We start from the raw sequence: 23133 nt of genomic DNA on the forward strand, positions 1-23133 counted from the left end.
GGATTATAATGACCAAACCCTTCCCCCAAGATCAGCATTGCTACCAGTTTCTTGTGTGTCCTTCCAAAAACATTCTGTATGAGCTGGGGTAGGTAATTAACGTACGAATGACAACGCACCATATACAGTGTGTCTTGCTATTTTCTCTGTCATATATTTTCCCAGCCTGATGAGTCAGTAAGTGTTGCCTCCTCCTCTTCTGTTTTCTGGAAGAGTTTGTGTAGACTGGGTATTAATTGCTTAAATGCTTGGAAGAATTCACCACTGAAGCCATCTGGGCCTGCAATTTGTTTTTTTGTGTGTAAGAGGGTTTTTAACTACAAATTCAACCTCTTTAATAGATATTGGACCATTTGGGTCATCTAATGCTTGAGCAACTTCAGAAGTTTGTGTCTTTCAAGGACACATTTTCCATCTCATCAAGTTGTTGAGTTTATTGGCATAAAATTGTTCATAATATTCTCTTATCCTTGACTATCTGCAGGATCTGAGGGAATGTCCTCTCTCTCATTCCTGATGTTGTATCTTCTTCTGTTGTATCTGTCTATTCTTCTTGTCCCCCTGATCATTATGTCTGAGGTTTATCACGTCATTGACGGTTTCAATGAACCAGCTTTGGTTGCAGTGATCTTTCTCCTGTTTTCCTGTTTCCTGTTTCACTGACATCTGCTCATTATTATTTCCTACTGCTGCTTACATTAAGTCCAATTTGCTCTTCTTTTTCTTTCTTAAGGTAGAAGCTTAGATTGTTGATTTGAAACCTTTCTTTTTTTTCTAATCTAAGCATTTAAAACTACATACTTCCCACTAAGCACTGCTTTCGTTGTGTCCCACAAATTTTGATGTTTTGATTTTCAGTGAGTTCAAAAGATTTCCTCACCTCCCTTGTGATTTCCCCTTGGATCCATGAGTTATTTAGGTCCTAGAATTCACAGTGGGCATCCCTGTGAGTCCACACAGGCGGGCCTTCCTGCGCTTTACAGAGGCCACACAGTATTCCAACACAATATTCCGTAATTTATCTAACTACTCCCTTCCTGGTGAACGTTTAGGTTACTTCCAGTTAAATTACTTTTGATAACCTCTTTAAAAAGAGACGGCAGGCCGCTGTCAGTGAGATCTGAGAGCTCAAAGGCCTGACGGGCTTTGCCCCACAGGGTCCAGAGCCTGCAGAGCGCCCGGGCTGCTCACGACGCCTTCTGTAGTGGCTGCGACCGCCTGCTGCAGTTCCTGTCCCACATCCCCAGCTACGAGCCCCAGGAGACAGACAGCCTCGGCCAGATGGAGACCAAGCTGAACAACCAGAAGGTGAGAAGGCCACTTCCGCGTTCACAGGAGGATGGTCACAAGGGGGGTCAGACGTTAGCAAGCCCCTTCATGGACGGGGGCCTGGCAGCGGTCCTGGCCAGGCGGGCTCCCAGCACCCGAGTCTCTGACAACAAGGACGGGGTCTCCCTCACCTTTCCATCCTCAGTGCCCAGCACGGGGCCTGGCCCAGAGTGGACACTCCGTGCAAGCCAGCTAAATAAGCAAATACAGGGACACAGGGGAGCCCTCAGGGGGAAAAACCCATTTCCAAAGCCCAGAGTGCTGGCTCCCCAGAAGGCAGCAGGGCCTTGGGGTGAAGGACGAGGAACAGGAAGCCCAACAGCCTGGTCTCAAATCCTGCTCCCACCCCCATTAGCCATGCGCCCACGGGCCAGTCACTGCACCGCACTGTGCCTGGGTTTCCTCGTTCATAAACTGGAGGTGAGGACAGTGCCTACCTCACAGGATGTTGGGAGATTCAGTGAGATACTCTAAGAAAGATACTAGAACAGTGCCTGACATTTCCATGCACTCAGTAAACACAACTTGCCTGCCAAAGATGATTATCTTCTTGGCCCTTCTTCACAGGGCCTTAGAATTGCCTTTTGTAACAAACAAATGTAAACAACGAAGCTGTTCGTTATACTTTGTGCTAGGAAGAATTCCAGACTCCAAGGAATCCAGCTACTCTATCTAGGTTTTGGATTTTTTTTTTTTTTTTAAGTTTTGGTTTCCAAAGTCTCTGTTGTTTTACAGAACCTGCTAGATGAGATAGCAAGAAGGGAAGAGGAAGTACAGAAAGTCTACGCCCACTCCCAGCAGTACCAGCAAGCTGTCAAGGTGAGACGTGACACCCTGCCCGGAGTGTAAAGCAGCAGGGCCTCTTCCCACCAGCTGGTCCAGCGGGGGTGTCCTCAGGCATTGCTGGCAGCCACGCAAACCGGCACAGGCCTTTGGGAAACAAGATGGTACCGGGCATCGAATACCAGAAAAGGATTTTCTACTGTTTAAAACAGTAACTGGGGGAATTTATCCTAAAGGAAAAAGTATGAAATAATAATAATGTGGGATTAACAAAATCATTGTACAACAGAATTATTTACAATAGCAAAACAGACAAACTAGAAATAACCTAAATGTCCAATAGCAGAAGGACGGCTAGTAAATTATCATCTAACCACACAATGGATGTTAAAGTCATCAAACTGATCCACAGGAGGATTAGGAGGAGGCAACATGAGAAAAGCCATAACTCTTATGATACAGAGTTCAATGAAGAAAGCAGAATGCCATGGTCTCTAGGCCAGGGAAGGCCTGGAAGGAGCATGCTTTGGGGACGGAGGGGGATTGTGGGCCTACTTTTTCTCGTCTCACGTGTTATTCAGGGACCTAGGTACGTACCACTGATGGATCTATGGTTCTCAAAACCTCCTGGCAGGCAGAACAGGGTATGGCTGAGCGGAAGACCTTTGCAGTCAGCTGGAAGGGGCATAAGAACGTTTTGGTCTCACCTGCTCTTGTCTGCCCTCTGCCACGTCTCTCTCACGCAGGACTATGAGTTGGAAGCAGAGAAACTCAGGTCCCTCCTTGACTTGGAGAATGGAAGAAGCAGCCACATGAGCAAGAGGGCCAGGCTCCAGTCCCCTGCCGCCAAAGTGAGGGAAGAGGTGAGCTCTGCAGGCCAGGCCTTCTCGGGGTTCCCTCGCTCCGGAGAGCATGGCATGCAGGCCTCAGAGACACACACACAATAGGGAAACTGGCCCAAGAGCCCTCCTGGGTGCCAACAGGTTCAGTAAGAGGAGACAACTTATTCTGGGGTGGCGACATTGATATGCCTAGAAAGACAGCCTGCTGGGTTTATCTAGGCCAGAGCCACGGACTCCCCCTGCTCCCCCTAAGTAAGTACACACACACAGAGGGCCGATGTTATCAGCTCCTTCCATACACGAACGCGTTAAGGCTCAGAGACAGAGCTGCTCAAGGTCACTCGCTGGGGGTTTAGGCTTCTGACTCTAAATCCAGTTTTCTCTCCTGTAGATGAGACTGTAGTAGAACTCCAGGTAAGAAGGGGCAAGAAGGTACCCTCTCTCCCCAAATGCCAGACTTTTCAAACACCGTCCAGCTCAGCTTCGCTTAGCCTGTTGCCTCCTGTCTGCTCTCCTGTAGGAAACGGCTCTTGCTGCCAAGTTCACGGAAGTTAATGCCATCAACAGACAGAGGCTGCAGAATCTGGAGTTTGCTCTGAATCTCCTGAGACAGGTAATGGATCTCAGTAAGGCATTCTACTCAAAACTATCCCAAGAGCTGAGAAATAAGACTCATTGTGCCTTAGAGAAACAGCCTGTGAACCAGTGGGCGTGTCCCCCTGCGAACAGGGTTGGGTGGCGCCAGTGCAGACGCCAGCCCACCCCTGTGCCCCTGTGGACATGAGTCCAACCTACGTGTCCCATTCCTCAAACATTTGCTGAGTACCCAGAAAAAGGTAACTTATTTTTAAAAGCCCAAAACGTTAACGACAACATTGTAATAGTTAAGAAAGTGGAAGCAACTCAATATTCACCAGCAATGGGTGTGCGACTGAGCCAGGGTCTGTCCACACAATGGAAAATGACGAAGCTGTCACACGACGAGGTGGTGCTCTCTGTGCCGCTGCAGATTCTCTCATAAGTGCAACAAGCAGCATGCAGAACAGGCATCACCGTTAGTGTGGAAAAAATAAATATGTGTCACACGCAAAAATATACGTGTCTCAAAGGTGACAGTATCCTGTAGGAACAGGACCAGAGGTGACAGAGAGCCTCTGCTTCACACTCTTCTGTGGTTTTAAAATATTTTCCCAGATGCATTTAAACTAGTTGTTTTACCATTTTCAAAAGGAAGCCTAGGACTCTAGTGAACCCGGCACTGAGGGGGTCCCCTAGGGACCGCAGGACAAGCAGTCTGACCTCTGGCGGGTAGCCAGGTGGGCTTGGGCCGTGCAGAGTCCGGCATTAATCCTGCGCTGTCTTCTTCTTCCCAGCAGGCTGAGGCAGGCACGAGCCATGAGGCCCTGCCCGGGAGCAAGCCGGGCTCCGGAGCAGAGGAGACGTGGAAGATTCAGAAGGAGCTGGACGAGGAGACGGAGCGGAGGCAGCAGCTGGAGGATGAGGTCAGGAGCACCCAGGAGGAGATCCGGACCCTGCAGAACCAGAGCCCGCAGGAAGCGGTGGTGAGGAAGGAGGTGCTCAAGAAGGTGCCAGACCCCACGCTGGAGGAGAGCTTCCGGCAGACGCAGCAGACCCTGGTGGAGGAGCAGCGCAAGAACCAGCTGCTGCAGGAGGAACTGGAGGCGCTGCAGCTGCGGCTGCGCACCCTGGAGCAGGAGGCCAGGGACGGGGGGCAGGAGTACATGGTCAAGGAGGTTCTGCGCATCGAGCCGGACCAAACCCAGGCCAACGAGGTCCTGAGGCTAAGGGAGGAGCTGGAGGAGCTGCGGCGGCAGAAGGGCACCCGGGAGGCAGAGGCTCTACTTCTGCAGCAGCGCATCGCAGCCCTGGCCCAGGAGAAGAACCAGGTGCGGGAGAAGGTCACCGAGAAGGAGGTGGTGAAACTGCAGAATGACCCCCAGCTGGAGGCAGAGTTCCGGAAGCTGCAGGAGGACCAGCAGCGGGAGCACCAGCTCAGGGAGAAGCAGGAGGAGGAGCTGAGCTTCCTCCAGGACAAGCTGAAGAGGCTGGAGAAGGAGCGGGCCATGGCCGAGAGCAAAATCACCATCAGGGAGGTGCTCAAGGTGGAAAAGGATGTGGCAACCGAGAGGGAGGTGGGTGACCTCAAACGCCAGTATGAGGACGAGGCTGCCAAGGCTCGTGCCAACAAGAGGGAGAAAACAGGGCTGCTCCGAAAGATCTGGGCCTTGGAGGAGGAAAACGCCAAAGTGGTCGTGCAGGAGAAGGTGCGGGAGATCGTCCGGCCAGACCCCAAGGCAGAGAGTGAGGTGGCCAACCTCCGCCTGGAGCTGGTCGAGCAGGAGTGCAAGTACCGGGGGGCCGAGGAGCAGCTGAAGAGCTACCAGAGTGAGCTGGAGGTGCTCCGGAGGCGGGGCCCCCAGGTGGAGGTCAAGGAAGTGACGAAGGAGATCATCAAGTACAAGACTGACCCCGAGATGGAGAAAGAGCTTCAGAGGCTCAGGGAGGAGATCATCGACAAGACCAGACTCATCGAAAGGTGTGACCTGGAGATCTACCAGCTGAAGCAGGAGATCCAGTCCCTGAAAGAGGCCAAACCCCAGGTGCAGACCAAGGAAGTGGTCCAGGAGATCCTGCAGTTCCAGGAAGACCCCCAGACCAAAGAGGAAGTGGAGTCTCTGAGGGCCCAGCTGTCAGAGGAACAGAAGAAGCAAGTGGATCTGGAAAGAGAGAGGGCGTCCCAGGAGGAGAAAATCAAACAGAAGGAGGAGGAGCTTTCCCAGGTGAAGGAGAAGATGGTCCAGCAGGAGGTCGTCAGGTACGAGGAGGAGCCGGGCCTGCAGGCCGAGGTGAACGCCTTCACCGAGAGCATCGACGCGGAGCTGCAGCAGATTGATGGCCTCCGCGGGGAGCTGCAGCAGCTACAGCGCAGGCGAGCGGAGCTGGAGCGCCAGCTGGAGGAGCTGGAGCGCGAGCGGCAGACACACAGGGAAGCCGAGCTGGAGGTGCAGCACCTGAAGCAGCGGTTGGCCCAGCTGGAGGAGGAGGAGGAGGAGGAGGCCCGGGAAAAGGTGACCCTCAAGCAGAAGGTGGTGCTGCAGCAGGACCCCCAGCAGGCCCGGGAGCACACCCTGCTTGCGCTGCAGCTGGAGGAAGAGCGGCACCGGCGGCAGGTCCTGGAGTGTGAGCTCGAGACCCTGAAGAAAAAGCTGGAGCACCTGGAGAAGATGGAGGTCAAGGAGAAGGTGGTCTTCTCCAAGAGCATCCAGGTGGAGAGAGGCGACACCGAGCAGGAGATTCAGAAGCTGAAGAGCAGCCTGGAGGCGGAGAGCCAGAGCAAGAGGGAGCTGGACGTGGAGGTGAGCCGGCTGGAGGCCAAGTTGTCGGAGCTGGAGTTCTGTAACTCCAAGTCATCCAAGGAGCTGGATTTCTTGAGGGAAGAGAACCACAAACTGCAGCTGGAGCGGCAGAGCCTGCAGCTCGAGGCCCGCAGGCTCCAGTCCGAAATCGAGATGGCAGTGGCAGAGACGCAGGGTCTAAGGAGCATGCCAGTGGCGGCGGACCCCGGGGCGCACTGCCGCCTCCGGTCCCTGGAGCAGGAGCTGGACGACCTCAGGCAGCTCTCCAGAGACAAAGACCTGGAGATCGATGAGCTGCAGCGGCGCCTGGGCTCCGTGGCCATCAAGCGGGAGCAAAGGGAGAACCACCTGCGGCGCTCCATCGTGGTCATCGACCCCGACTCGGGCCGCGAGCTGTCCCCAGAGGAAGCCCACCGGGCCGGCCTCATCGACTGGAACATGTTTGTGAAACTCAGGAGCCAGGAGTGTGACTGGGAGGAAATCTCTGTCAAGGGTCCCAACGGGGAGTCCTCCGTGATCCATGACAGGAAGTCTGGCAAGAAGTTCTCCATCGAAGAGGCCCTGCAGGACGGAAGGCTGACCCCTGCCCAGTACGACCGCTACATCAACAAGGATATGTCCATCCAGGAGCTGGCCGTCCTGGTGTCTGGGGAGAAGTAGGCACGGCCCCACCCTCACCTTCCTGGAAGCAGATGCTGGCTCTCTCCTGCCCAGTACTCTCCTCGGTATCTTTTCTCCCTGGCCCCGTGCACCTCCTAATCCATGCAGAACCCTGTGTGTCCCCCAGCTGCTCAGAGCACAGCTCAACCACAAGCGGGACAGGCACCTGCTGAACGGTCATCCAGCCAGGTGAGTGACCTGCTTCATCTCCCGATGATTCAAACCCGCAGTGCCCTTCTTCTTTTCCCACAGTCCCATAAACAGACTCCTTGTGTGATACCTGGAAGCAACTGAAAACTACTAAAGCACACAACGACCAACAACTGGGGTGGACAAGCCCACTCCATGTAGCACTGGCCTCCACACCCCAGCAGGGGAAACTCTAGGGCAGAAAGGCCTCCCCACTTCAGCAAAGCAACAGCTCCCCAGGCCTGCAACCTGCATTCACACCCCTTGGGATCTGGCTCAGCCAACTCTTCGTCAGAGGCCTTCTGGGGAGACGGATCTAGGCTCTATGCCAGAAAAGGCGCAAAGAAACCAGAATAGCATCTGACCCTGGTGCTCGAATGAAGCTTAACTGTCAAGCCAGACTGTCCCAAGAAAACGCACCATCAGGGAACGTTTCACGTTCTGAAATTCAAGTACTTTCCTAGTGGACTGTGTTGCTGTTAGCCTTAGATTCGGTGCCTAGTCCTGCTTATTATCTCACTGCCATTTAGTAAACTCCACAGTTGATTTTCTACCAAACAAATTTCGGGTCCTCTGTATCTCACGTATTATGTAAGAAAATGGGAAGTAATAGAGAACTCTATTTATAGTGCAAAAATAAACACCTGGTAGCTTGATTCTAATTTCATGGTGTGTTTCTTCCTCTTTTGCATGTGAGGCTTATTCGCCAACACCCTCTTGGCTTTTAGCCAAAAAGAATATTCCCTACATACCAGCTCCTAAGGGAGAAAGAATTACTTGCAAATATGGTAAAAGGAAATAAATGAGAAACGATGTTTTGGAAACCTTGAAACAATTTATTGGGTGGTTTTATACAAGATTAACAATTTCCACACCACCCCCAACACCAACATAGTCGCTGCATGAAAGCCACAGCCCTTTCACACCCAAGAAACGCCGGCAAGGAAAGCCCTGCAGCGCCGTGGCCCGTGAGCCCGCTCCGCCAACAGACCTGCCTTGCCGTGGCTCTTTAAGTCATTCACTCTTTCGTTACCACAAATAAAGCATCAACAAGGAAAAGAAACCTCATAAACTCCCCATCAAAGAAACGTTTCCCTGAGGCAAGAGGCATCACTAGATTCCTAAGAATGAGGGGATCCTGCTCCAGCCGCACACTCAGTGGTGCTCGGGGAGGAGGGAGCACTGCAGGGAAGGGAACCAGGGTGTTCTCCTGCTGCTCAGCGTTCACGGACGGCCTCTGCGCGGCTCTGAGCTCAGCAATACAAATCTCTTCTTTGGCTCTTTTGCTACTACCTAAGACTATTCTGTAAACTGGAAACCCAAGTTGCAAAAAATAGATATAATAAAGGGATAAGGAATCCACTTAGCCCAATGTGAAACACATGTTGGTTTTTATGTAAAAAAGAGCACAAGCCTGGCCGACTAGCTGGCAGAGGTCTTGCTCCCTCTGGAAACCAGGCAACCTCTGTGTGAATCGTGAGTTACCAAGCGTTGTATCCTGGGAGTCAGGAACCAAGAGAGCTGCCCGTGTCTCCACACAGGCGTACATTCTGAGGAGGCTGTTTACTCTCAACGTATCAGAAATCACTTAGCTAGAGCAGTCAGTTCAGACTTCACAGGACAGGCAAGTGCTGTAAAAATCTTTGTGAAGCAGCCACTGGGTGAGTGGGGACAGTGGGATGACTTGAGCTCCGGGGTAACTGTCCCAATCTGTCTCTGACGTGCTCTCCAAGCTCGTCAGCATGTCACCCTGAAGTCAATGCATAGCCCTGCTGCCTGGAGAGCCAGGACCTCCAGGCCTGTTTCTACACGGCAGATGCTTCACAGAGGCCTGTTCCTGCAGCTCTGCCTGAGAATGGTTTTTAAATAAACTGGAATGTCTACCTGCGACTTGGAACCCCTCATATCCTTGGCCCTCGAAGAGATGAAGAAGGGCTCTGGGGCTCTGAAGTCCACCTGTATGAACTCTGGAAAAACAAAGCGGGGGCCCTGGCTGAACTGGGACCTGGGATTTGTGGGCCCAGATGACCTTCAAGTCAGGACGGCAGAGATTATGATGTGCAACCATAAAAAACTCAAACTGGCTATGTCTTAAATACAGACATATCTTTAAAAAAGGTCTTCATCTGAGATCCACTCAGAGGGCTGAATGGATGTGTGTCTAATTCTGCTCCACCATAAAGGCACTGGAATTATGTCTTCCTAGGAACAACATGACTTGCGAAGAATAGTCCCATTCTATCCAATGCATTTAATGGTAAGGATGAAAACTGAGCCAAAAATAAGTGTCTTTAAAAATCCTACCACAATTGTTGAATCTACAAAGGTCTTTTCTCTAAAAGAGCTTCATTGTCATGTTCAGTGGCGAGACGGGCCCCCACAATGAGCACACATTGGGTGTATTTTTCAAAGAACAAGGAACATCTCCCAGCTGTGATGTTAGCTGGGTTTGTCCTGTTGAGCACACAGCCTGAGGATGGACAGACACCGTGACCATCCAGGGAGCCCACTGTGGCCAGGAGCCCTGACCAGTAGGGTGCCATGAGGTACTCTGACCAAATGTGAGGGGGTCAGGCAGATGTGAAGCACAGGTGCGCCACCTGCTCTGCCCCGCCACCAGAGCTCTGAACACGAGCCGGTGCGCTCCCCAGCCTAGCGCTGCCCCTCCGACGATTGTCTGCAACAGAGTGAGAGGCCTGGAGCACGAGGCTGGTCAGGGCCTCCAGAGAAGCACGGGGCTGCTCCCCTAACTGAAGGCACATCACATGTGCCACGAGACGCTCCACTTAGCACTCATGCCTTCTCCAGAAGAAAATCAATGGCAGAAAGAGCATAGTTATTATCCGACTTCCGAGACCTACTCATTCAGCTTCCAGCCTTTCCCTTGAAAGTCACAATTTCCGTGGTACACTGGGCCCTTTCCCATGAAGCTGAGAAGCATCTGAAAAAGAATAAGCAAAAACAGAGCATAAGATTTTCAGGATCTCTGATTCCCTTAAGGCAGCAGTAACCAAACCTCAAGGGGATCACTTCTTAAATAGCAAAAGCCCCTGAACACTGAATGTTCTAAGGCTCAAAGAAGCCGGATACGCTGGCAGGTTATGTGAGTGTGCTGCTCCTTGCAGTGGTGCAGAGTGCCACGCACTGGGAGGGCAGCTGCTGGCTGAGCACCGTGTTCAGAGAACCGCGGCTCTGCTGTGCAACACGGACCACTCCAGTTCTCAGCCACAGCTGTCATCCCCAGGCAGAGCCGGACTCCATGGTGAGGACTGAAAAGCATAGTGAGCATCCACACCATCAAAGACCCTCAGGTCCTAAAAGGACAAGCTCAAAGGCACTAGCATTCTGAGTCCACGTGGGAAAGAAAGGAAAGCAGATACAAGTCACAGCTGGAACAAGCAGAGAGCTTTTCACTGACAATCACTCAATGTAATCCTACAACGCAAAGAATGTCTAGAAGAGAGATATTCAAATAGCCTGTTTTAGCATAGATGCTTTTCAGATAGCGTTTCAACACCCAGAGGAAAAACAGGTAGGAAATGGTACAAGAAAACGCTTTTCCCTTTTTTGCTGAAAATACCACAGACCAATGGTCATGTTTTCAATGGCTCTTCAATTATTTTCTGTTTGAGTGTTCCGGAAAGCAGAGAAAGTGCAATCTTTCAACAGCCACAAGCTCTCGCCTGGATGGCTCTGTGACCACTAGCTTGTGGAATGAGTCCCTGAATCTGACTGCTTCTCCAGAGGAAAACGGAGTAACTGCTGATACAGGCTTAGCCCCCCAGTTTCTTTCTCTGAAAAAGCAACATTTCCATCTTGGGGATTTACAGTCCATTCTTGCACCTAGCTGGCCTCTGGCAGTCACTATGAACATGTCAACCTCAGGACACAGGGCCAGGGACCCACGGCATATCTGGAGGCAGACATGGGGCCAGGGACCCACGGCACATCTGGAGGCGGACACGGGGCCAAAGCTCTCAGCACAGCAGGTCCCAGGCACGTCCAGCTGGGCAGCTCCCCGCCTCACATCTACCCAGGACCCGTCCACCAGGGCTACCCAGGCTCAGCTTCCTCAAGAATGGCTCTCACCTGAGCAATGTAGCCCCCAGGTCGTTTCTGGAACAGGTCTAGAGTAGTAAGAAGAGCAGCAGGCCAAAACAGAGATCCCGTGAGGGTTCCCAGCAGCACTGCATTACGTGTGCCTAAGGGCCAAGGTCCCAGGACAGGGCAAGACAGACCACTCACTGTGTAGGTGCTGGCTCAGGGCCCTCTTCTCACAGCTATGGACCTAGGGCCGTAGGCCAGTCTCTTTCTGAAAGGCACTGCTCTACGGAGAGGAGACCCAGGGAAGACAGGGAACGCTGCCTCAGTCATGTCGTGATCCCAGATCTCTGCGTTGACACCTGGACTGAAGAGAAAGCTGCTCCTCTCCTGGACACATGCTGACATCAGGGATAAGGGTCCCTCCCGAAGCCTCGCCACTGTCACCTGCTGCTGCTACTTGGACTTTCCCTTTTACTTAAACTAAATTTAGTGTCTTCTGTTAGCTGGTACCCCCTAGAAGGAGTAGCAGTGTGAACCTAAAGGCGGTAGTGCCCCAACTAGCCCTTGGGAAATCAGCACCATTACCCTTCTAGTTTTTGTTAATTAAAGAGGAAATGCTGAGCTATGGGTGGGGAACTCCTCAGCCCTGTACACAGGCCATCATGACTTCCTCTGTGATCACATAGGGCAAGGCTGACCCAGGAGCTATCACAACGGTAGACAGAGCCTGTGTCCCTCAGTCTGAGTACCCACAGAGCCAAGCCTCAGACGACAAACCCACACAACATGGTGACAACGAGAGGCAGACACACGTCCTTGGCAGCAGACAAGGCCTCTGATAGGGGAGGGGAATGGCCCACAGTGCATGTGGCACTCTGACCACCTGGAAATTACCTGGCAGACTCTGCGGGATGTGGGTAGACACGGCAGCGTGTGGGAGAGGTGCTGCGCGGGGCGGGCTGGAGTGCAAGCCAGCCAGGAGACCTGAGAGGAAACAGGAAGGGAGAGAAGAACAAAGCACACACACTGAAGACAGGAGTGGAAAGCAGCTTCGGTGCTCCAGAGCCCCAGGCGACCTACTGCACTAGTTCTGGATGGAAACCCCCAGGGGGTGGCTCAGCAGTGTCCCCGGGAAGGCTGCCCACGGTCTCACACCAGACAAACACAGGAACCCAGCACATGACAACAGAACCTGTGGGTCACACAGAGGCACTTTACCTCCAGTGTGGGGAGGAAGGAGACACTTACTGTGGCCGAGGCCGTGGTGGAACGTCCCAGGGGCAGGGCCTGTGACGATGGCATCCTTGGAGACCCCTGCTTTAGCGGAGGAGTCAGCACTAAAGGAGATTACGTGGAGGGGGAGCTGGGAGATAATCCCCAAGGGGTTCGAGTTCAAGGCCCCAGGCAGCTTTGGGCTGCCTGCCTTGTAGGATGAAGACAGCAGATTTAAGGGTGAGGAGCTGGTCAGCAGCACAGCCCCACTCGTTCCTTTCTGGGGAGGAAGCACACAACAGGATCAGCACTCCAGCCCCATCCAGAGCTCACTCACAAGCCAAACCTGTTACCATACCTGGGGGGACAAATGCACGTCAGCCACCCCTTGTGAAGGAACCCCCTCCACTGCAGCCCCAAAGGGAGGAGGAAGACAGTCTCTGTGAACTGGCATGGAAGGGCTCCCAGAACAGAGTTCACTTTAAAAAGCAGGTGTTAAATATGCCTTCCTTGTGCAAGAAAGGGAAGGATACCCACAAATATAAGTATATAGGAATATGTGTATGTGTATACTTATATCCATAAAACACACACACACATTTATAAGTATCTTTGTTTTTAGAAAGAAACAGGAAAAACCTGGAAACTAAGGAACAGTTACAGGGGGTGTAGGAGGAGGGCACAGGCAAGCAAAACTTTGCTCAACACACCTTTCTATAGTTTTGTCCTTTGCAACCACATGGTTGTCTTATATATTGGAAAAATGGAGAAAAAAATAAGCTCACTCTCATTTCCCCAACCTGCATCCAAACTTCTTGTAATCACCTACAGGCAAACCTCATAAACCACTGGACTCTGTCAAATCGCCTTTGTCTGACCTACAGAGTCTTTCCAAACCCAATCAAAGGATCATTCTTAGAAGGTGCTGATCTTCCTAGGGCATGAGTATCTCCACATAACTAATGATCTGAGAGACAGTATGCATTTCATTTACTTGCTTGGAGAGATGGACAGGCAGGAGGCTACGAAAGGAAAGTTTTCTAGCTCATTCCATGCCATCCAGATCCACAGCCTCCCTACAAACATGATGCTGACCAGTCCTTTCCCTCCACTCATCCTCCCAAGGAGAAGTTTCAGGCTCTCCTGGGAGTCCTGCCACCAGAAAAGTAGAAACCTGGAAACATGAAGTCCGGTCCTCCTTCCAATTTCCGGGCTCTGTTCCTACCTGACCTTCAGCGTCAGATCTCACTCTCTGACCAGAGCAAGGCCAGCGGCCCTGCCCACAAGGCGCACGAGGGGAGGGCTGCTTCAAGATACTCACTGGCAAGGAGGTAGACGATGTCACGCTGCTCACCGCACTGGGCTTCAGGGAGGAGGTCAGTAACTTGGCCACTCCCTGGGTCCCCCCACTAGAATCTCCATTTGGACCACCTGGAGGGGCCACCAGGGTCAACTTCTGGGAAATAGGTGGTTTTTTCACTGCAGAGCCTGGGATGGATCGGCTGGCGGACTGTCCTGTGGAGGGAGGCTGCACAGCAGGGAGCAGGTTCCCAGAAACAGAGCTCTGGACTGGTGCTCCTCCAGAGGAAGAGCTGCCAGAAGAAACCCCGTGCTTGGAGATAGAGCCAGCAAAGGGACTGTTCTTATAAGACGGCCCTGAAGAGCTGGCTGAGTGCTGTTTTGCTGGATGGCTCAGGGCAGTGGAGGAGGAGGCTGGGGTCTTATGAGAGCTGCTGCTGGAGGCTGGTGTGCCTCCTGAAGACACTGGCGTGGAAGGATGGAAGCTCTGGCTTTTGGTAGCTGTCTTGACGAGCTGGAGGAGGGAACGGTGACACTGAGGGGAGGCAGGCTTTGGGCCCTGAAGCTTACTGACAAACGGAGCTGGAGGTGTGAAGCTCTTCTGCTGTTGAGTGCCTGCATGAAAGACTTTGACCTGGGGGCTGGGCACAGGAGCTCCTGCCTGGGGTGCGTGAGACGTCCGTGGCAAACTGTGGTGCTTTGCTTTGGACTGCTGCACTTCTGGCAGGCCCTTGCTGAGGGTAGCCTGACAGGACAGTTCTTTGTAGCCAGAACTCTCTGGTTTTTTCTCCTGAGAGGACTGCCCCAGTGCCAGAGCCTGTTCAGCCAGAAAATTGAGGGGTGACTGCAGAGAGCTAGAGGGTGGTGGGGCAGAAGAAGGGCTGGGCTTCGGAAAGTTCCTTTTCTCTTCCGTACATAAAACACCTGCGACTTTCTCTGCAGGCACTTTTGAGGGTGCAGGCAGTGTGAACTCAGAGCTCCCGCTGGCTCTGCTGTTCAGTGCAGCCAGTTCCTTGGACACAGCCTCCAACGAGGAGGCCGAATTACGGATCAAGTCTCCATCCAACGAGTCCTCCACGTTGATAGGAGCAGGATTAGCAAGGCTGCCAGATGCCTGGGACGAGAGCTCCCTATTTGCAGCCCCAATGCTCAGGCCTCCTCCCAGGTGTTCTGAAGGCAAAGCAAGGGGGCTGCCAATCTGGCCTGATGGGACAGAAACCTTTTTATCAGGCTTAGTCGATGATTCCTAAAGGAAAGCAGAAAGGCCGATATTTACAAATGTCTGAAGATGCCAACACTGGCCCTGCTGACAGAACATATGCATGAGAATACAAGACAAAGCAGCGGGCTTTCCTGTGTGCTCACAAAGCCAGGGAAGAAAGGAGCAGGTGCCAGTCATGCGTGAACTTGGAAATGCCGCAACCCCGCCACCCTCTGCCCATGCCTGGGGCTGGGGCTGGGCTGACCCAGGCATGCACACACACCTCCACAGGGAAACTCTTCGCTCTGTTTCTGAAAAACTACAAGACTCGAGCAAAGAGATGTTCTCCCTATTGGCCCTCACACTACCTCAGTGCTCCTAGCCACAAGCAGAAAGTGAAATGGGGCAGGGGAACTGCCTTAGTTTTCTTTCCCTCCTTGGTTTCCCCAGCACCTGCCTCCTCTGTGGGCTCAGGAATGGGGTCTGTCCTGTCACTCCCGCCTCCCGAGCACTTGGTGCAGTGAGTCTTAAGGATGTGGGAGAAGCTCAACAGACTCTTAGGAATAACTGATCTGCATGCTTGTTCCCTCAGACTGTTCAGGTATGGTGAAGTGCACTGAAGTGCACTACAAAGCCTCAGGAACTGGCAAGAATTTTGGTGAAATGGCAATTTTTACTACATTGAGATCTCTGCCACATCAAAGTCATCTCACAGTCTCTAGTTTCCAACCGTCGCACTCCCCTCCGCATCTGCTAGTCAACTGGACAAAGCCTCCCGCCCTGCCCGGTGCAGATCCAGGCTCACCTGCTCTTCACTAGGATGGTGCTCTTCCATAAGAGATTAGGACAATTCACACTGTGACACTTCCACATTTGCAAGGGCTCATCACTCCTCAGAGGGCTGTCAGGAGGACCTCACTTGACCCCGCAACGACCCCAGGAACTGGCCAGGTGGGTGCTGTTTCCTAGAACGGGGGCTGAAGGGCACTAGTGGCCCGACTCAGGTTTCTGCCCTGCCGACCCCAGGCCACTCCTGTGGGCCAGGCTGCCTCTTGGTACAACTTAATCCCAAAGAGCTACCCCCACAAGACCAGCAAAGTTCAATGAGCTGCCAGGAGCATGGCTGCAGAGAGATGAGAAAAGATGACACGTGACCTGGGCAGGCTGACTCACCTTCACCTTCATTTTGGAAGAGGCCATTACTTTCTTCTTGGCCCTGTTCAAAGGAATGAACACAGGAAAGGTTCAGAGGAGATCCATGAAGGAGATAAAAATGCCAGTAGTCCTGACAAGTGAAAACACTGAGACACTCACAGGATTGACGTCAGGTGCCCGTGGCCTCGTCTGCTCTCCTTAAACAGAGTCCTGGAACAAACAGAGAACACTGGGAAGTCTGCACAAGCCCCCTGAAAGCAGATTCTGCTTCCAGAGCCTTGTCACCTCCCTGGTACTCAGTGGCTGTCACTCACTAAATGTCAGTGGGCTGGTGAGAGGGCCTTAGTAGCTGCACTGGCCACCTGAAAGCCAAGGAGCTAGAATTCAACAAAACAAGCTATGGGTCTGCCCCCAAACCTCTCACAGTGATTTTTCACTGAAGTCAGGAGCACTTTCCTTACTGCCTATTCTCATCCCTCTCCAAAAGTAAAAATGTGAAGTGATCCATGGCATTATCTTTTCCCAGAGAAACAACAAAAATTTCTTTATGCCCTCCCCTATGTACCTTCAGGAGTCCAATCTATAAGTGACAAGAGCAATTCTATTTAAAGGGACACTGAGACAAGAAAAGGCTCACTAGCTCCAAGGGGAGGGTCCTGGGAACACGGCTGAGTAGGAAGCACCATGAATGGTCTGCCCAGCTGGACAACACTACACTGGCAGAATCCATCTGACGGAACTATTCTATAACTCTAGAGACTGTTCAAGGCTTACAACTTCCAGGAGAAGACCTAGATGAGTAAACTGTGGTTAATTTCAGGTCTCAACACAGTAGCAGCTGCCCATCCCCCACCCAGCGGGCTGTGCAGGTGTTCCTGGAGCAGCTTGCACACAGCTTGTGGAAACAAGCGTGGGCAAAAAGGACCCTGGTCTCCAAAGATGAGGGATCTGTGCTCTGATGGCTGATCACTGCTTCTGATCACAGAGGTGGGAGGTGCACACAGCTGTTGTTGCTGCACCTCAGGCTGAAGTGACTGCCAGGGGATTTAAAGGGCTGGCACCACCTTTTAACCTCCTTCTTTTTCTGATTTTCCCCTTTCTGGTGTCAGACATTAAAGAAAAAAAACAAAACAAAACTACCTCCACGGGAAAAATTAGAAAGTGACTGCGCGTACCAGCAAAAAGCTCAGAAATGACCTAAGAGTAACACATTAAGTTCACACATCAGGCTGGTCCTCAACACAGCGACAGCCTACAACAACAACCACCACCAATAAGCACAAACAGTATATAAACAAAAGCAATCCCTGTGGAAGTGGGAGAATCTGATTTCCAGAGTTACCCCAATGTTAGATTCAAATGTCTGGTGCTCAACAAAAAAATCACAAGGCACACAAACAAACAGGAAATATGGCCTGTTCAAAGGAAAAGAACCAAATCAACAGAAACTGTCCCTGAAAAGACCAAATGGCAGCACAGAGCAACTAAGCCTGTGTGCCACAACTGCCGAGCCTGCGCTCTAGAGCCCGTGAGCCACGCTACAGAGCCTGCGTGCTGCAACTACTGAAGCCCACGCACCTAGAGCCCTGCTCTGCAACAAGAAAAGCCCCAGCAATGAGAAGCCCGCACACTGCAATGAAGAGTAGCCCCCACTCGCCACAACTAGACAAAGCCCTCACGCAGCAACGATGACCCAATGCAGCCAAAAATAAATAAATAAAATTAATTAATTAAAAAAAAAAGACCAAATGGCAGATACACTAGACAAAAACAACTGTATTAAAGATGCTCAAAGAACTAAAGGAAGATGTGGAGAAAGTCAAGAAAATAACATGTGAACAAAATGGAAATATCCATAAAGAGATGGGAAACCTGAAAAGAAACCAAAAAGAAATTCTGGAGCTGAAAAGTACAGTAACTGAAGTGAAAAATTCAGGAGAGGGGACTTCCCTAGTGGTCCAGTGGTAAAGAATCCACCTTCCAATGCAGAGGATGCAGGTTTGATCCCTGATTGGGGAACTAAGGTCCCACATGCCACGGGGCAACTAAGGCCATGTGCCACAACTAATGAGCATGCAAGCCGCAACTAGAGAGCCCGAGTGCCGCAACTACAGAGCCCACGCGCTCTGGAGCCTGTGCACCACAAATAGAGAGCCTGTGTACTGCAACTACTGAGCCTGCTCGCCACAACTAGAGAGAAGCCCATGGTGCATCAAAGATCCCGTGTACCGTAAAGAAGATCCCATGTGCTGCAACTAAGACCCAATGCAGCCAAAAATAAAATAAATAAAACAAATAAATATTAAAAAAAAAAATTCAGGGCTTCCCTGGTGGCACAGTGGTTAAGAATCCGCCTACCAATGCAAGGGACACAGGTTCGAGCCCTGGTCCGGGAAGATCCCACATGCCACAGAGCAACTAAGCCCGTGCACCACAACTACTGAGCCTGCACTCTAGAGCCCGTGAGCCACAACTACTGAGCCTGCACTCTAGAGCCCGTGAGCCACAACTACTGAGCCTGCACTCTAGAGCCTGTGAGCCACAACTACTGAGCCCACGTGCCTAGAGCCTGTGCTCTGCAACAAGAGGAGCCACTGCAGTAAGAAGCCTGCACACCGCAACAAAAGAGTAGCCCCCGCTCACCACAACTAGAGGAAGCCTGCGCAAAGCAACGAAGACCCAACGCAGCCAAAAATAAATTAATTAATTAATTAATTAACCAAAGAAAATTCAGTAGAGGGATTCAAAGGCAGTTTTGAGCAGGCAGAAAAAAGAAACAGTGAACGTGAAACAGGACAATGAAGATTATCGAGTGTGAGGAACAGAAAGAAAAGACTGAAGAAAAGTGAACAGAGTCAAGGGAACAGTGGGACAGCATCAAGCAGACAAGCACACACCAGCACAGCGTGGACGTCCCAGGAGGAGGACAGAGAAAGGGGCACAGAGAATAGTGAAGAAATAATGGCTGAAAACTTTCCAAATGTGAAAACAAACCATGTAAGTGTAAATACATGAATATAAACAACCAAGAAGCTTAAAGAACTCCAAGTAAGATGAACTCAAAGAGACCCAAACCAAAACACATGATAATCAAACTTTCAAAAGCCAGAGGCAAAGAGAGAGTATTGAAAGCACCCAGATATTATTGAATCATCACACACAAGGGATCCTCAACAAGATTATCAGCAGATTTCTCATCAGAAACTCTGAAGACCAGAAGACAGTGGGCTGATATATTCAAAGTACTGAAAGAAAAATACTGTCAACCAAGAATCCTATATCTGACAAAACTGACCTTCAAGAGTGGGGGAGATAAAATCAACTATTCTTCAATTAAAAAAAAAAAAGTGGGGGGCCTCCCTGGTGGCGCAGTGGTTGAGAGTCCGCCTGCCGATGCAGGGGATACGGGTTCGTGCCCCGGTCTGGGAGGATCCCATATGCCGCGGAGCGGCTGGGCCCGTGAGCCATGGCCGCTGAGCCTGTGCGTCTGGAGCCTGTGCTCCGCAACGGGAGAGGCCACAACAGTGAGAGGCCCGCGTACAGCAAAAAAAAAAAAAAAAAAAAAAAAAAAGTGGGGGACAAATTAAGACATTCCCAGACAGATAAAAGCTGAAGGAGTTCATGATCAAAAACTTACCCTGTAGGGCTTCCCTGGTGGCGCAGTGGTTAAGAATCTGCCTGCCAATGCAGGGGACAGGGGTTTGAGCCCTGGGCCGGGAAGATCCCACATGCCATGGAGCAACTATGCCTGTGCACCACAACTACTGAGCCTGCGCTCTAGAGCCTGCAAGCCACAACTACTGAGCCCGTGCACCACATCTATTGAAGCCCACGCACCTAGAGCCCGTGCTCCGCAACAAGAGAAGCGACCGCAGTCAGGAGCCCACACACCACAAGGAAGAGTAGCCCCCGCTCACCACAACTCAAGAAAGCCCGCGTACAGCAACGAAGACCCAACAGAGCCAAAAGTAAAAATAAATAAAATAAATAAATTTATTTTTTAAAAAAACTTACCCTGTAAGAAATGCTCAAGGGTCCTAATAAAGGTGAAATGAAAGGACACCAGACAGCACCTCAAAGCTACATGCACAAATAAAGATCTCAAAAAGGTGAATACATGACCATTGGAAAGCTAGTGTTATATAACAACGATGGTTTGTAACCACACTTTTTGTTTTCTACATCATTTAAGAGACTAATACATTTAAAGAAAAAAAATTAGTTTAAGGGACTTCCCTGGTGGTACAGTGGTTAAGAACCTACCTTCCAGTGGAGGGGACGCAGGTTCGATCCCTGGTGGGGGAACTAAGGTCCCACATGTCACAGGGCAACTAAGCCAGCGCACTACAACTACTGAGCCCGTGCGCCTCAACTAGACAGCCCGCGTGCCAGAAACTACAGAGCCCACGTGCTCTGGAGCCTACATGCCAGAACTAGAGAGAAGCCCACACGCCACAACTAGAGAGACGCCCTTGTGCCGCAACAAAGAGCCCGCGCGCCACAATGAAAGATCCCGCATGCCACGAGGATCCCGTATGCCACAACCAAGACCCAACGCAGCCGATAAATTAAAAAAATATATTTTGAAATGAGTTTAAAAGCTATTATTACTGTAACTTTGGTTTGTAACTCCACGTCTTGTCTTCTACAAAACTTAGGAGGCATTTAAAAAACTATTAGTTTATGTTGGGGGCACACTATGTACTTTTGTGACAGCAGCAGAGCTGTTAAGGGGGCAGAGTTTTTGTGTGTTGATCAACTTACAGAAGTAAGTTCCTTCTTACCAGTAATTACTTTAAATGTAAATGATTCAACACTCCAATCAAAAGACAGGGACTGGCAGAATAGATAAACCACATGATCTAACTATATGCTATCTACAAGAGCCGAAGACCTGGGACTTCCCTGGTGGCGCAGTGGTTAAAAATCCGCCTGCCAACGCAGGGAACACAGGTTCGATCCCTAGTCAGGAAAGATCCCACATGCCGTGGAGCGACTAAGCCCGTGTGCCACAACTACTGAGCCTGCACTCTAGAGCCTGCGAGTCACAACTACTGAGCCCGTGTGCCCTAGAGCCCATGCGCCACAACTACTGAGCCCACACGCTGCAACTACTGAAGCCCACACACTCTAGGGCCCGTGTGCCGCAACTACTAAGCCTGCATGCCGCAACTACTAAGCCCTCATGCTGCAACTACTGAAGCCCATGCACCTCACAAGAGAAGCCACTGCAGTGAGAAGCCTGCACACTGCAACCAAGAGTAGCCCCTGCTCACCACAACTAGAGAAAGCCTATGTGCAGCAATGAAGACCCAACGCAGCCAAAAAAAAAAAAAAAAAAAGAGCCAAAGACCTGAGATCCAAAGACAAGAACAGATTAAAAGTAAAAGGATGGGGCTTCCCTGGTGGTGCAGTGGTTGAGAGTCTGCCTGCTGATGCAGGGGACACGGGTTCATGCCCCGGTCTAGGAAGATCCCACATGCCGCAGAGCAGCTGGGCCCGTGAGCCATGGCCGCTGAGCCTGCGCGTCCGGAACCTGTGCTCCGCAACGGGAGAGGCCACAACAGTGAGAGGCCCGCGTACCACAAAAAAAAAAAAAAGTAAAAGGATGGAAAAAGATACTCCATGCAAATAATAACCAAGAGAGCAGAGGTGGCTATCTTAGTATCAGACAAAGTAGACTTTAAATCAAGAAAGGTTACAAAAGATAAAGAAGAATATTATATATTAATAAAAAGTTCAATACAGCAAGAAGATATAACAATTATAAACATTCATGCACCTGACAGACCATTAAAATACAATATATGAAGCAAAAACTGACGGGAACTGAAGGGAGAAATGAACAGTTCTACAATAACAGCTGGACAGATACAAACAGATACAGAACATTCTACCCAACAACAGATACAGACAGATACAGAACATTCTACCCAACAACAACAGCACACACATTCTCGTGCACATGGGACATTTCCCAGCATAAACCATATGTGAGGCCACAAATGAACTCTCAGTAGAGTTTAAAAGACAGCTATCCACAGGGAAATCAGCTCGGTGTTTTGTGACCACCTAGAGGGGTGGGATAGGGAGGGTGGGAAGGAGACACAAGAGGGAGAGGACATGGGGATATGTGTATACATACAGCTGATTCACTTTGTTATACAGCAGACACTAACACAACACTGTAAAGCAATTATACTCCAATAAAGATGCTAAAAAATTTATAAAAAAATAAATAAAAGATAGCTATCATAAAAAGTATCTTCTCTGTCCACAATGGGATGAAGTTAGAAATCAATAACAAAAGGAAAACTGGAAAACTAACAAAATTGTGAGAAAAAAACAAATGGCAGATACACTAGACAAAAACAACTTTTAAGAACTCACTTTTAAACAATCAATGGATCAAAGAAGAAATCACAAGGAAAATTAGAAAATACTTAAAAGACAAATGAAAATGAGAACATAACATACTAAAGGCTATGGGACAAAGTGAAAAGTGGTGGTAAGGGGAAATTTAGGGACTTCCCTGGTGGCACAGTGGTTAAGAATCCACCTGCCAGGGCCTCCCTGGTGGCGCAGTGGTTGAGAGTCCGCCTGCCGATGCAGGGGATACGGGTTCGTGCCCCGGTCTGGGAGGATCCCATATGCCACGGAGCGGCTGGGCCCGTGAGCCATGGCCGCTGGGCCTGCGCGTCCGGAGCCTGTGCTCCGCAACGGGGGAGGCCACAACAGTGAGAGGCCCGCATACCGCAAAAAAAAAAAAAAAAAAAAAGAATCCACCTGCCAATGCAGGGGACACAGGTTCAAGCCCTGGTCCAGGAAGATCCCATATGCCACGGAGCAACTAAGCCTGTGTGCCACAACTACTGAGCCCGCATGCCACAACTACTGAAGCCCGCACACCTAGAGCCTGTGCTCCACAACAAGAGAAGCCACCGCAATGAGAAGCCCACGCACTGCAATGAAGAGTAGCCCCTGCTCACCACAATTAGAGAAAAAGCCCGTGCACAGCAACGAAGACCCAATGCAGCCAAAA

At 50.9% G+C, this 23133-nt stretch overlaps 2 protein-coding genes across 4 annotated transcripts in view; one reads left to right on the forward strand and one right to left on the reverse strand.

Annotated features, from left to right (window-relative positions):
• Positions 1 to 7842, forward strand: part of PPL (periplakin) — a 44710-nt gene extending 36868 nt beyond the window's left edge. Inside the window, exons 18-22 of one of the 2 annotated variants that reach the window (XM_082645486.1) lie at positions 1158 to 1308; positions 2065 to 2148; positions 2859 to 2975; positions 3475 to 3567; positions 4328 to 7842. In XM_082645486.1, coding sequence (XP_082501612.1) covers positions 1158 to 1308; positions 2065 to 2148; positions 2859 to 2975; positions 3475 to 3567; positions 4328 to 6991 — 3109 coding nt within the window. In that variant the 3' untranslated portion in view covers positions 6992 to 7842. The remainder of the gene's footprint in view (positions 1 to 1157; positions 1309 to 2064; positions 2149 to 2858; positions 2976 to 3474; positions 3568 to 4327) is intronic. The other variant, XM_082645485.1, reaches the window with a different exon arrangement.
• Positions 7843 to 7995: 153 nt separating this feature from the next.
• The window catches only part of UBN1 (ubinuclein 1), a 38326-nt gene continuing 23188 nt past the window's right edge, over positions 7996 to 23133 (reverse strand). For both annotated transcript variants that reach the window (XM_082645487.1, XM_082645488.1), the window contains exons 13-18: positions 16251 to 16301; positions 16110 to 16152; positions 13758 to 14981; positions 12473 to 12716; positions 12119 to 12208; positions 7996 to 10121 (exon numbers count right to left, since the gene is read on the reverse strand). In XM_082645487.1, the coding sequence (XP_082501613.1) occupies positions 10072 to 10121; positions 12119 to 12208; positions 12473 to 12716; positions 13758 to 14981; positions 16110 to 16152; positions 16251 to 16301 (1702 nt within the window). In that variant the 3' untranslated portion in view covers positions 7996 to 10071. The remainder of the gene's footprint in view (positions 10122 to 12118; positions 12209 to 12472; positions 12717 to 13757; positions 14982 to 16109; positions 16153 to 16250; positions 16302 to 23133) is intronic.

Source organism: Mesoplodon mirus, assembly GCF_964341445.2.
Source record: "Mesoplodon mirus genome assembly, chromosome: 15".
In the NCBI taxonomy this organism is placed as follows: domain Eukaryota; kingdom Metazoa; phylum Chordata; class Mammalia; order Artiodactyla; family Ziphiidae; genus Mesoplodon; species Mesoplodon mirus.